Genomic DNA, 15854 nt, shown 5'->3' on the forward strand with positions numbered 1-15854 from the left:
AGATATTCTTTGAAATCAATGTTCCCAGCTCACTAGACATAATTTGAAATCAACGTTCCCACCTTTCAGACATAATGGAATTTATGTATCCAGCTAAATAGACAAGTACATTTGCTCAGCTCAATAAACAAGATTAAATCAAAGTTCCCGGCTCAATAGACTAGATAAAACCAATGAGTTAGACTCGATAGATGAGGTCAAACACATGTCCAAACGCTCTCAAATCAAAATGACGAGATAAAATTAAAGTGTTTGGCTCAATACACGAGATCAAATCGATGTTAAAAGGTCAATAGAAAAGATTAAGTAATTGTGCCCAGCTTAATGAAAACGATAACATCAACATGTTCAGCTCAATACAGAAATAATCAAATTCAAATCAACATGTCCAGCTCAATAAAACGATCAAATAAAAAACAGATCAATGGGGAGTTCACGAGTCTAGCTAGGAAAAACGACCAAATTAATCTGCCCAGTTTAATTGGGAGTTCAAATCAATGTGCCAAGCTCAATACATCAGATCTCTTCAACAAACTCAGCTCATTGGGGAGTTCAAATCAGCGTGTCTAGCTCAATTAAAACGATCAAATTAATATGAGCGGCTTAATTGGGAGTTCAAATCAATGTGACAAGCTCATTAACACCGATCAAATCAATGTGCCTGGCCCGATAGACGAGATGTAATCAATGTGCCCAGCCCGATAGACGAATGTAATAAATGTGCCCAGCCCAATAGACCAGATCTAATCAATGTGCCCAGCTAAATACAACAGGTCAAACTAGTGTGCCAAGCTAAATGAACGAGATCAAATCAATGTCCCCATCTCTGACGAGAAGATGTGTCAGTTGTTCTCAGCTCAACACACGATATCACTGATCGTAAATAATCGACGAGGACACACCTGTAACATGTCCAGACCAGCCATATTTATAAACTGTACAACGTAGTTGAATCATAGTGTAGGAAATATCAAAGCGTTCATTCAATTTACAGACCACATATATTAAACACAGGACAGAAAACATTCACATATCCAGTATAACTTATTTATAAACATGTACATTCATTGTAGCTGATTAATAACTGACGAATTCGTTCATCAGGCGCCTTCCAGTGCTATCATTTAAAAGGAAGGTTTGAACTGTGAATGCATGACGAGTTTTAATTAATCAAAAGTCAATCACGAGGTCTATTTAGTGCATACATATAATGTCATACAAAATCTGCATCGTCAAAAGACTAATCTTAAAGGGAAAATATAACTAAATATGTTATCTTAAAAGTAAACACTGAAACACATACATGTAACACCAAAGTTATATGTTTATCTTAATCAATAAACTTAACTGTTGATATTTACTTGAAACAATTCAGTTTGCAAAACAACCAAAATGTCGACGGAGTACATTAATATAACCTCTGTGAAAATGTGTGATATGTCCTCGACCTACATTGAATCCGACTGTCTCGCGGTGAGGGCAGGTTAATAATACTTTGACAGAGCGACTGTGTATATTTATAACATTCGTAAACAAGTTAAATCCAAACATATAAGTCTAAACTAACATCGTATACGGAGGGACATGTCTAAACATTTATACTTGTTTTTTTTTAATTGCAAGGTCCTGTGACACTGACTTAAATCGCATTAAGATGCTCATGACGTGACTTTATTTAGGAAGACACCCAACCTAGGTCCCCTACGTCAACTTCTTTTACCAGTACAATCTAACTGCTATTTGTCAAAAAAGTATTTTCGACCTTTTTTATTGCTAAGTCTATGTGACCCAATAAATCTATATCGAGCCAACAAACTGTAATAGTCAAAACCCAATAGATATAACCAACAGACCGTACGAGATATCTCATAAACCAACCGAGTTTAGGAGATATCTGATCCCTATTCTCACCTCTGTTACATTTTATGATTCGATTACATTCGATAAGTTGCGGGTTCGAGGCCTATGTGGGGCAGTCGAAAGGTACTAGCCGCATGTCGGTTATGTTTTCTCCGAACGCTCCAGTTTTCCCCTGTAATCAAAACCTAGCACGTCATTAACTGACCATAGGTGATAATAGGACGTAAAACCAAAACTTACCAAAACCATTCTTTAGATAGTAAAGTGATGTCAAATTGACATGCCCTAAGTACATATTAAGTCACGTGATAACCTATTAAAGTGCATAAGGTGTGGTTTTATAGATAAATTATAACACCATAAGATACTTGAGTTAACATGATAGAAGTAATGTCTTAAGGATCCCCGTACTATTACCAAAACTGTAACGAAGTATAGAAAACTTGCATCTATAGATGGTTTCTCGGTTATACTATTCGTTGCCGTCTATCGCGAATTCGAGGTCACGAGTCGGAGGAAAAGAGCCCTCATTGTGTACTGTGTAACATAGAAATAGATACTAAAGCATGTATTATGGGAATGTGAAAAAGTACAAAATCTTTTATAAAACTTTGAGTTCTTATTAGATGCATGAATTATTCCTTTTAATTATAAACAAGCATTTCTATTTTGTTTTTATAACTATAATGGACTTACAAATAGTGACAATAGTATTATTTTAATAATAAAAAAGTAAATTACAAGACAAGATGTCCTAAAATGCCTTTATCTATACAAGGAATAAAAAGTTCAATGAAAGAACATTACAATATTCAAAACTATTTTGCAAATAGTAAAGACGACACTTATCTCATTAACTTTCCATAATGAGTGGGAAAAATGGAAAAGGTTTACTGTTTTTTCATAAACCTACATTTTGTCGATTATATGCTTGATCTTATTTAAATTTATTTCAAAAAGGAGACAAAATTGAAACATGTTATCTTAATTACTTAGCTACTGACACCTATAATTACCAGACTTCTATACGTTACATTGGTTTGTTTAATACTGGTACTTCTCCTCTTGTCTGTCTATCTTTCCGTCTGTCTGTCTGTCTTTTTGTCTTTCTTTCTGTCAATTTACCTGTCGTTATATCCTATTTTTCTTTATTTCTTTTGTTTCTCTTATCTGATGTTCCTTCATTTCTAATACAACATTACAAAATAATAAAATACCACTAACAAAAAGAGCAATATTAGTTATTATGAAAGTATGTGTGAAATTGGAATTTATTATGTATAATGAAATGTATATGTTATTGTGATGTGAAAAATACTTTGAAAATAAACCAATACAAAAAAATAAAAATAAACAACAATAAAAAAAGGAAAATCATTGGATTGAGTTCAGTAACTCATTAAATGACAAAACAGATACAAACACAGTCTGGAATAAGATCAATGCCATTCATGGAGTTCCTCCTCGCGATATGCCAATTTTAGGAAAGAACGCAGAAGGAAAAACTAATACAGAAAAGGTAAATATTTTGAGTGAACAATTTCAAAAAGCTAGCAGTTTCTCAAATTGTACAGATGCTTTTTTGACCAACAAATCAGAAAAAATCAATCAAGTTAATGACTTCATTGAAGAAGCTGGAAAAGAAATCACACCTCACAAACGGCCCGTTTTCAAACTCAGAATACCTTAGGGCTCTTCATTCCAAAAACACAAAAGTACATCCCCGGGAATTGATAATCTATCTCATACAATCCTTAAACAATGTCTAGATAACGTCAACGACATAATTTTAGAACTCATTAATACCATTTGAAAATCAGGTACGTATCCATCATCCTGGAATAATGCAATAGTCATACTAATTCGTAAACCGGGTAAAGATAAAGAGGACCCAGCATCTTACAGACCAATAGCCCTAACCCCAGCCTATGTAAAACTCTAGAAACAATGACAAACAGCTAAATATTACCTAGAACACAACAACATAATCAGTGAACACCAACGCGACTTTAGAAATAACAGATCAACACTAGATTCACTTGTTAGGATAACGTCAAAAACGATCAAAACTTGATTATGGATGCCACATTTATAATTCAGCCTCAGATAACATACTCAATACACTTGATATCATACAACATAAAGCTCTCAGAATAGCCTTAGGGGCACTTAGAAATACACCATCAATAAGTCTATAAGCTGAATCGGGCGAATTGCCACTAAACTAAGACGGGAAGAACTAATTCTCAAATATTGGGTTAGGACGGAATCATTAGGACCAGACTTCCCGCCTTATCAATTAGTAGCCAAAGCTACTAAACCATATACAGAAATAAACTAAAACTACACAAAAAAACCTGCATACGATCATCGGGTATATGATCTAATAAAAGAAAAATAAATTAGATAACATTCAAATAGATGAAAAATTCCAAAACCTTTTAGCACAATGGTTACTTAGTGAACCCAATATTAATGATGACATTTTAAAAGCTACAAACAAAAAAGCCTTACCAGTAGAAGTGAAGGCATTATCACTGGCAATACTAGAAAATAAATATCAAAATTGTTCTAAATACTATACTGATGGTTCTAAAAATCCAATACTCAATAGAGTAGGTCTGGGAGTTTTCTCCCGGACGATTATATCAACATTTCAGTAAGATTATCGGACAACTGTTCTGTGTACTCCAGTGAGCTAATAGCTACAGGGTTGGCGTAACGTATCATTGACCATAATAAACCAAACGGGGCAGTAATCCTTTCAGATAGGCCGTTCAATCTATAGAAACCAGAAATAGTATCAGGTCCGTCACTCTAAATTCAATATTATACTCTTTACAATTACTCGAAAAACAAGGTATTTCTATTGAATTTGCATACATTCCATCAAATGTAGATATCCCTGGTAATGAAAGAGCACACAAATCGGCTAGGCAAGCTTTGACACATAATAAAATAGATGTGGACGTCAAACTCACTAAAACGGAGGTATATTCTTTAAGTCACAAAATAACAAAAATAGATCAGAAATGGAATAACATCTGGAAAAAATATAACTATTATAACAATTAAAAAATCAAACTTATACGGATACAATCAACTAGATGGCCCTATAATTACAAGCCTAAGATTAGGAAAGACAAAATTGAACGCTAACATTAGTAGTATGTTGCAACATAAATCTTCATAATGATCATTCTGTGATAGTGAAGAAACAATAGATCATACAGAGGCTAGAAAAGATTTTGTTCATAAACAGTAAAATTACTGTAGTTTCAACCAATCAACTTCTAGCCTCACTGGATAATCAGAGAATCACACACCAGTTAATCTAAAATATTCAAAAACAATAAGCTATACACATAAGATAAAATTGAAAAGCTAAGTATTGGTTTCGAGACTCAGTAGAGACTCAAGTTCATACCTAGGGCGCCGGATCACGGAGGACCGGTAGGGCTCTACTGCTGAATACCTCAACAATTAAATTAATCACACAATATTTGATCTTAAGATATGTAAAAACAATTACTTTGCACACATACAATATAATTAAAGTACTAAGTATTGGTTTCGGTCAGTAGACAATATATTGACAAAATATAAAATCTCCAATAAAAACAGTAAGATCACATCGAGAAAAAACAATAAACAAACGAGGCCGAAGGTAGATAACTCGTACGATAATGCTAAAAACGAGTGACAAAACGCGAGCTATAGTTACACTTCCAACCCTGCAGGCGGGAAAGTGACTCGTTACTTAAAGTCTATTTATTGACAATGGATTTTTATATAGTTAAATATTATATTTCTTTAGTTAAGTCGAAACAATTGTTCTGAGTTGCTGCTAGCTGACAACGGCCACATTTCACAAGGTTTAGGTCCAAGTGTAATATAACACGTGGCCTTATATCACCATTATTATGATTAGTTTCAAACACATATTTCTTAGAACTTAATTGGTTCACTTGCAATTTGCTTTAACAAATACTCTACAAGACTAGGTCAAGTTTGGCTGACATGGATGACAACCTAATGTGTGTTTCACTTTAATACTCGGCAAAAAGGTGTTCCAAACAAATATCCCCCGTCATTTTTAGGCAAGATGACATTAAACAAGCAAGTCGTCATTGACAATTGAACACTTAAAATCAGCGTCTTTCGAAAGACTGTAATGTGACGATCATGTGACCATACCCATATTGTTCATGTGGCAGCGCAATAACAAAATATATTGCATGGCCATACCATTTATTAGCTTATGTAGTTGATTTCAAACCATATACGAGCAAAGTTCTTCCGAAAGCTTCGATCTTTTATATTTCAAAACACGCTAGTTTGTACATATGTTGTCATTTCTGCGCCCACAAATGCTTTTCTGTTTGGACAGAATAATTGGTTGCTGCCCAGTAAATATTCAAAATACCTATGTGTGGCTTGCTTGCCAAATGAATATTTAGCATTAGGTGACAAATGTTTGCACATCCTAATTTGATTCATTAGTACCTGCTGTAAATAAAGAAAGCGTATAGGCGTCGTAAGTATCTTCAATATAATGTTCTCATGTTTGTGTATTGTATAATATGTACATCAAATTTAAAAATAATGCAAAAATAATTAACGAAGTTCGAAAGTGAAAAAAGACATTCATAGAAGGTTAAGTCTATCAGACCTTTCATTACATTCAGCAGCTTGAAAAAAACCAAATGAAAACCAAGCACATGTCCAAATTACACCCTGCGATCTACATGATAAATATGTGGTTCTGGTTTTATATTACAGAGAAGTGTATTCCAGGGTATCTGTTTGGATTACGTGCAAGGAATACCTAAATAGAAAAGTAACATGACGAACTGTATAAAATAAGCAGAAGAAGTAATAGTAAACATACATAATATATGCATACTGTATGTTTTAAGAAACTTAATCTATAATCTAAATTCAAAACATGTATAGTTTATGCGTTTTTTCAGTCAATTCGACCTGACATAAAGACTCAGTGAAACATGTTTCAGCCTGTTACATGTTATGAACATTACTCTGATCAAACTTTTGTATACAGTTGTAACGGATGCGTGCCTACAATTCATTACCAAGTTCTATCTTGGACCCAGTAATTGTTGGAACAAATAAATGCCGACAATATATAAAAAATAACTATTAACTAATGATTCAAATCACTACTGCCTAATCTACACCCGGTAGATATTTTTACATTAATAACAATATAACTCAATCTAATTTAAATCATCTGTTACATGGCTGCGTTAAATTCGTACTACAGACGGAGCCATGTAACAGATGATGTTAATCAGATTGAATATACCTCCAACACTAATATAGTAAACAAGCCAACTTAGCAACTGTATCACAAGCTATCCGTCACCCTGTATCAACAGTAAATAGCCCCTTACTGCGACACCAGTGACTGTGTAACCCTTTACCTCGACACACCTTAACCACGTCACCCTTTACCGCGACTGCCTTTTGACCAAGTCACCATAGCCACTATGAAACCTATGCCTTGGTAAACCCTGTGTCTTGATACCTGTCACTCTGTATCTATCAACAGTGTATCGCCCTGTATTGTGATACCCTGTGACGATGCACACTATCCAGTGATACAATTTTTTTTGACCAAGTACTATAAAGGAATACAATGGAACCCTAGCTTATACAGCTAGGCCCAAACGTATTCAGCTTGGTCACTGTTTACCTTTTTAGAGGTGTTCCTTCCACTTCAACCGCCAGAGCAAGAGAAAGCTTTCATCTGATGGAACCTCTAGTTATATACTTAGCCATCCAATGAACTGCCTTCTTTCATTAGCCAATCGAAACTACTCTTACTTCCTAATTACAAAGAAATAACTAAAGAAAGTCTATTCTATCCATCATTTATTGAACAATGTAATTAACAAAGAATCAACCGCTTCATAGTTTTATTTCTGTTAGAACTAGCCGTCCTCTCATAGTATGAATTGAACGTACTATATGCGTGTGTATGTGCTATATTCAGCACCTTCGAGTGGATCGTACAATTTAAATGGGACATGTTGTTGAATTAAATACAACATTCGATATTGTTTACAGCGGTAGAATGAAATGTTATCATTGTTTGGTTTAACAAGTAGTTCAAAACATTATTATAGTTCTAGTACATACGTTATTTATTTTTATTTTTTCTAAAGCAGATTCATGCATTGACAAATTTATTCCCACCATAAAAACATAGCAAATGTCAAAGAAGTCTTAAGGTGTTGTCCAAACTGAAGCTTATAATGTTTTTTTTTATTTATTTTCTATTTCTAAAGGCAATGAAATTAGATTTGTGTGCAAGATGGACACCAGCATGCGTCATTACCTAGGTACATAGGTGGTTGTTTTGAAATGCTTATACTATACTCCACAGCATTTATAATTTATATCTGCAAATATATGCATATAAAATTAACCATGGCAACATTGAAATAGCAATTGGTTAAAAGATTTACCTGCAATCAGATATATATATAAATATATGTATGGCTTTGACATCTGTATTTTCACATTTAGTACTTCACATCAGGGATGGATTCTATTCCTTGCTTGTTACCTAAAACCTGTAAAACAGCTTCTCTTCTAGTAAAAATGTGAACTGTCCGCAAATTTCTTATTTGCATATGAAGCCCGGATGGCAATTGTTATTGACATCAATGACCCTGACTGACCCCAAAACGTCATAAAATGACGGCCCGTGATGATACTCGTTTTGGATTTTTTCATATTTGCTCGCCAGAGGCTCGCAAACATAAAAAACAAAAACTTATCATAAATTTGATATGAAGGGAAACTTATGACAGATCCTCTATTTATTGGCCTATAATTAAAAACTGATTCTCATTGTTTCATAAACATCTTATCATTGAACAATACATTATGTGTGTGTGTGGATTGTTTTCAAACAAACTATACACATACACACTCTTCCTGACGCCTTAATCACTTGTGTTACAAATTCAAACACATATGCCGTGTTTTACTTGTCTTGGACAATTAGCCTTTTCAGTTATGGGAACATACTCACTTTTTATCGTTTATACATACCCCAATGCTATACTCTCTTGATTGTAGAATCAACTGAATCAACTTATATCCTATTACATATACTGACCTGCAAAGTTAGGTATTCATTTTATAAAGTGCATCAAATAATCTTGCTTCATCATGATAACGTCGATTTTAAATCGTAAATGCAAATCTTAATAATTGGAGACACTTTTTACCGCGAATCAGGAATGCCGTCAAGTACCAAAAAGGCATACCGTCTTTCAATTTATACCGTTTTGACGACTTTTTATTATCAACTCTTCGGCCATTAGCATTACCGATGAGTCCTGGAATGATGCAGTGTAATAGAGTTCAGCATATCTTATCTTTTACCAAATGTTAAAAGTGCATTCATCTGTGTGTGTTATATTTGTTGTTAAGTACCTTTTAGTTGTTTGCACTAGTTAGATATGACGTTGTTAAATGATTGTTATGTTTGGCTTACTGTTATCAAAAACAAAATAATAAAACAGGTACTGTCTAACTTCGTTTTTTAGTAAGTACCTGATTTATTGTCCTTTTGGCTGCAATCATTTAGAGTATAATTTTAAATATTTCTATTTAAAACAGCTTAATGCATTCAAAAACATTACCCATCGCATATAGGCAAAGAAAATGCAACAGAATAGAACGGTATGTTACAAAAAGGAGCTGGTATATGAAATGTTCAATCTGTAAAGTCGGCCATTGTTTTTTTTATGTAAAATGGACACCAGGAGGCCACTAACCTGTATACGTCTGCTTATGAAATGCTGAATAACCAGAAGGCCCAGGATAATAATATTTGGCCAATAACATGCTGGGATGAAGAACTACCAGGTTTGTTCAAATGAATGAACTTTGCCCATATTCAAGGTCAAATATGGGCCAAACATGTTTAAACTTTTAAACAACTTCTTCGAAATAATCAAGAGGCCCAGGCTGATGATATTTTGCCAGTAGCAAGCCCGCCCAAAGGGCTACCAGGTTTTTTCAAATGAATAGCATTTGCCTATTTCCAAGGTCATAGTGGTCAAATATGTAAAAATCTTTAAACAACTTCTTCTGTATAGCCAAAATGTACAGGGTTATGGTATTTAATCAGGAGGATGTTGAGATGAAGGACTACAAAGTTTGTTTAAACAAAAGACCTTCGCCCATATTCAAGGTCACAAGGGTTATTTGTCTTAAAAACGATTTCTGAATAACTTTAGCTTCCAGGGTGATTGCTTGTTCACGTGAATGACTTTTACACTTTTTCTAGGTCACATCTGGTCCACAGTGCATAAATCTATAAAATACACAAAAGGTATAGGGCCATTAGGGTGGCGATTTTTGACAAGTTGCATTCTGTGATGAAGGCTATAAAGTTTGTTCAATTTAATGGCAATGTTTGACTTTTAAGGTCACAGGGGTCATATGTGTTTAAATCATTTAACAGGTTCTTCAGAATGACTTAAGTCAAGACCGATATATTTTGCCTGTAACTTTATGTTATTCCTCTTTTAAAGTTACAATTGTGAAACTAATACCAGGTGAGCGATGCAGGGCCATCGGACCTATTGTATTGAGGATTGAACGGAATTCTTTTCAATTTCATACCGGCATGAACATTGAAAAATGCCTTTCAATCCTTATATTTATATTCTAAATATTTACTTATTACTGACCTCAATATAGATATTTCCGGAAATTTTCGATATTGAAGTATATGTGTAGTTAGTGCAAACGAGATTCCCGAAACAGCCTTACGTCACCAGAATGTTTGCTGATTCTAACGGTTGTCTCATGTTATTCGAGCGGGCGAAGATTCTTCAAATTGCGTTCATAGCTCTTTTAACGTAATTTCCTCGGGTGATGCTTATTGGGGATCTTGTAGCGGATATGTAAATATTCCTGCATAGCTTTTAAACGTGACGGAAATTAAACTTGAAGATATAACTATGTATATGTCATTTATTTTTCGAAATATTCGTTCATTTATGATATAAATTGAAAATAAATATCACTCTTTATATTTTCATTTAGTGAACAAATATGATAAAGAACTGACAAGAACCCCAAACTATATATATATGCATTATAACGAATTTTCAATCCGCCTGAAGAAGTCCTAGAAGGCAGAAAGGCCTAGCGGACGATCTGGAAATTTTTGTTTTTATTCTATATTTTCCTTCGCAAGGACTTATTTATTTATTATCTACTGCATTATAACGATATATTTATAAACCCTGTGTAAAATGAACAGCTATATTTTCAAATTAATCAAATGTTCTTTTGATAAACGCACGAATATAGTCTTGAGTGATATTAGCTGTATCTAATTAGACGAAGAATATGTTCTCAGTAATAATGCATGAATAACGTAACTAGGTAGTTGTATTTCTTCATAAAGGTACATCTATATGTCCTTTATCAAATACTATTCGGGTTGCTATGTTTTGTGTTCGTCATATCATCACAGTCCCGTTTGTATAAGTACAACCAGGATGTGTATATAACATCCAGTAACATCATCATTTCTGCATGTCTTTTATCTCAAATAGCCAGTGTGACAACATCGCCGCTGACAAATTAAAAAGTTTCGAAACACGTCGGTCAATCCTAACCATAGACAAGTTTTATGGCCGCCGTCGTAATCTCGTTTGGATTTATTTTTTGTGTGATATGGAGGTCGATGCATTTGTAATGTACTTTTGTTTACACTACATCAGTTCTCGCTGTGAGGACGTGATATTATTTTTTATTTAACCGTCATTTTCATGGCGGATGCCGTCAAAGCCCTTCCAGTACACATAACCTTATTTTCCTTGTATACTTTCAAGAGTCTCGGAACTGGCGGCCAGGGTTCGACCCCACGATCGGATGTAAAAAGGTTGTGGTCACCTGCCCGACCACGTGGGTTTTCTTTGGGTACTCCGGTTTCCTCCCACATCAAGACCCCCTCGTTCTAACATCTGGGCCAACAAGAGTTATTAATATAAGTTGAAATAACTTTTTTCATAATTGTTGTAAAATAAATAAAGTTCACATATTCAGATGAGTGTCAATTAATGTCTCTACGTATTACTTGCGGTGAATGATATGCATATTTGAAGGATTGGTCGTTATGATTTGGGGAGGCCTTTCTAATGGTGTTAAACCAAATTCGATTTTTATCATGGCAATCGCATGGTCCTTAGATATCAGGAACATATCTTTCAGTCCGATATTATTTCACTTGTCCGACAGCGGAATCTAACGTTCCGATAACACAATGCAAAGCCACACGTTGCAATGGTATCTTGCTTTTGTAGCCCAAAACAATGTCTAAGTAATTGATTCGCCAACCTACAGATCAGACTTTCCTCCATTAAACATATGTGGAACAAATTGGACAAACTGGTTTCAAAACGCGCAAACGCCCAGCCCAGTTGACTCAGAGACTTTTGGATGAATAGGATAAAATCCCAGTCCAAAGGATAAACAAGATGATGGTTTATATGGCGAGGAGGGTACAGGCCTGGAGATTTGAATGCACACTGTTTACGAGTATGGATGAATCTATCTTGACACAACAGCTTGTGAATGATTTTCTTCTCATAAATTGGTTATTTTACTGTTTAACTAAATCTAATCACAAAAAGTCATTTATTCAAAAGTTCCAAACGGAATTCGTTAAGTCCATCTAAGAAGGATGTATATGTGTTGTGTTAATAAGTGTGTCAATCGCTCTGAACACATGTCACTAAAATGTACAGGTTAAACATGAACACATTTGTTAAAATAAGTAGTTTGTAGGATGAACCAATTAAACATCTCCTCGACACTTGAATTGGTTATCACTGACACGTACTGCCAATCCCAGCCTCTGAGTAGCCTCTACCCGTATAGCTTTTTTGTCTGATTTTCCGTTACCTATTTTAGGAAAGATTTTGAACTGCAAAAAATACATTGGCATTTCCCCCAGGGTATCGAGTGTATGCTCCGTAAATAGGTTCTGCCTGCAGTTCTGTTGTACGTCTTCAGGAGTGATTTGCCCGGAAGGTACAAAACACACATATATCTCTTCGTACAGCCTTTTATCCGGTACAGGTAACACGCAAACGTCTTTCATCGACTTCATCTTTTTCAGTAGGAACTCCAACATACCAGGGTATATCTTTCGAGTGCCTCTCGATATAGCATCGGTTTCTCTTCCAAGTAGAATGAGATGTCCATTCGATGATAGTTCACCTATATCACCTGTTCTAAACCATCTGTCTCCTGTGAAAGCCGCCTTCGTGAGCTGCGGACAACCAACATATTCTTTCATTTGTTGTGGTGAGCGGATCTGAATCCTACCTATACATCCTCTCTCAATTGGAAGTTCTTGCCGGTCAACAACTCTGAGTTCCACACCAGAATAGGGTAGACCAACGTCCCCTGCCTCAAGAGGCTCATCACGTTCGATTGGGCCTTTCATAGTGATGCATGTGCCTTCAGTACAAGCATATACAACCATCATTCTGTGACAAAAGTGTTCGATGATTTGTGTGTAGTAGTTGTCTATTATCTGGCCACCAGTCACGATGTGTTGCAGCCTGAATCCATCATCTGTAACAGCGCAAGCAAATCATTGATTGCAAATGGTAGCAGCAGAGCGTCAGTGCATTTTTCTTCTTTCAGAATCCGCCATAGAAAGTCTGCGTTGTCACTTTTGATTGTTACTCCTGCATCCAAAAAGACCCTTGTTTCGCTTCGCAAGATAGTATAGACAGGTGAACCTCCACTCCAGGCAAATGGTCTGTCATTGAACATAATGACATTATAATCCACTGTAGGTGGAATCAAGATAGTGGATAACATACAAAGTCGAAATGAGAATGAAAAACCATCTTTTGTTTGCCAGTGCTTCCGGATGTGGTGAAGATTATCGCATTGTCTTCAGGGTGATTGTGTGGAAGATCCACGCCATCCATGTTCTGTGATTGTATGTTTTGCAAAGTTTGTGTCGTCTTGTAACCATTCATGTCTGTTTGGCGGAGGAATATAAGCTTAATCCTATCATCCTCTCATCTCTTGACGGAAAGGTGAAAATTGTTGTCTTTTCCGCAATTAACCAAGATGCACTTAACACGCACAACTTGAAACAATTCCTTGACATCTTCCGAAGTTTTCATATTGATGGTAACATTCAAGACTACAGCTCCAGCTGACATTATTCCTATCATCCCAATCACCATCTCCAGCGTATTCGGCCCTACCAGGGCCACCCCATCACCTTTCGTAATGCCTTATGTAAATAGATACCTCGCTAGCTGATCAGCCTGTTGATACAGACTGACATTGGTCAAGCTTGACCTTGACCCATCTAATTCTCTAAGGATGAAGCGCTCTTGGTTTGGACTTTTACGAGCACTCTCCTTTGCTACTCTGGTTACTGTCGTGTAGTTGTTTGGTTTGACAGACAGGGTGTGGAGATAGCGGAGATCTGACGGGGAATCCATGCAACTACTCTGAAAAGAGGTTAATTGAAGTAAGTATATATGTTGTAAATCAAAACGAACAAGTGTTCCTGTATTCGGGGTTGCGCAGTAATCAAGTTAACCGCTGAACTTTAGAAAAACGAAAAATTCATGTTGTGCATCAAATGTTTGCGGTCACTAAGAATTTTAGTTCCACTGCAATTAAACACTGGTAAACACTAGCTTCCACTTTAAGCACACACAGTAACCAAACCTTAAACTCATTTCGGATGAAACTATAGCGTGACAGGGATACGGTACTAGCGTTGACTTGGTAGCCCAGATGGTTAGAGGGACAAAACAATTATCGGATGTCAATAGTCTTTTTAATCCCGGTCTAGTCCCATTTCCATTTTAACAATCATGACACTATTGTAGATTCTTTTTGTTTATTTCGTCAATATTATTTTTATTGAAATTATTCAAGGAATTATTTGTCTAATGAATAGTAACATTTTTATTAGTGTTTCGGGGATATTGAAGGACATGTCTACTTTGCTTTTGTAAAAGGATTGGGTTTTGAACACTTACTTGTTGTATATATTTCCGTATGTACGTTTCGTGTAACGGAGTGCGTGTACTTCGGGTATTCCCGTTGGGGATTCCCTTCCGGTATATTATTTAGACGTTTCTGATTGGTTTATATTTTTAGGATATGTTACCTTACCTGTACAGCACTCTACGCTCAGGTATGGGTCAGTATCGATTTCAAACACTACATTGCACGTGTATTTCAAATACTACATGGCACGTGCATTTCAAGGCATACAATTAGATTTGGCTATATAGCTGGGTGTTTTTGGTATTGTAAATTAGTCTGGCAGAGGCTTACATGTAGCTGGCCGGCTCGTCTTTACCCTTCTTACGGACAGGTATCAGGTGTGTATTTAGGCCTTAGACCTCAAAATTATTCCGGGCTGGGTGGTATTTTCCCATCGTGGACATGTTTGGGTAGAAATCTCGGTGTTAATTTGGGATGTTTATTTTCCCGTTGTAGGCATGTTGTAATATATTATCGGGGTGTGTTTAAACTTATTCCCCGGGGTGGGATACCGGGTGGACATTTTTGACAGAACATATGTTACACGGTATACTGTTTTAGTATGGACCGGTCGAGTGGTTGACGTGCTGTAGCATTGTGCATATCTATTCATCATGTTTCATCTAATTTACTTCACTGTTTCGCTGGTACATAATAAATTGTAGAACTTTATAAAGCGTGTTGTCATTCATTGACCTGTAGCCAGCTGAAGTTAAGTCGAGACAGAACCACAGAGTTGACGAACGAAAAAAACACTATACGAGGGCAAAACTTTTACACTGGGGCCGTGGCCAGGATCTGTGTAATCTGTTCTTGATTCCAATTATATGGCAATTGCTACGGGTCGGTGTGGACAAAGCACTACTATAATAATGGAACATGAGCAGGCGGATAACGATAGT

The 15854-nt window shown here is 35.7% G+C and overlaps 1 protein-coding gene across 1 annotated transcript; it reads right to left on the reverse strand.

Annotated features, from left to right (window-relative positions):
- Nucleotides 1-12715: 12715 nt before the first annotated feature.
- Nucleotides 12716-14393, reverse strand: LOC110449010 (acyl-CoA synthetase family member 2, mitochondrial-like). The gene is made up of 2 exons (XM_021495584.1): nt 14228-14393; nt 12716-13500 (listed from the first exon to the last, which is right to left on the reverse strand). Exons 1-2 carry the CDS (start codon nt 14391-14393, stop codon nt 12716-12718), a joined length of 951 nt encoding a protein of 316 aa, XP_021351259.1.
- Between the last annotated feature and the right edge of the window lie 1461 nt (nt 14394-15854).

This window comes from Mizuhopecten yessoensis, unplaced genomic scaffold (genome assembly GCF_002113885.1).
Source record: "Mizuhopecten yessoensis strain PY_sf001 unplaced genomic scaffold, ASM211388v2 scaffold4411, whole genome shotgun sequence".
Taxonomy (NCBI): Eukaryota; Metazoa; Mollusca; class Bivalvia; order Pectinida; family Pectinidae; genus Mizuhopecten; species Mizuhopecten yessoensis.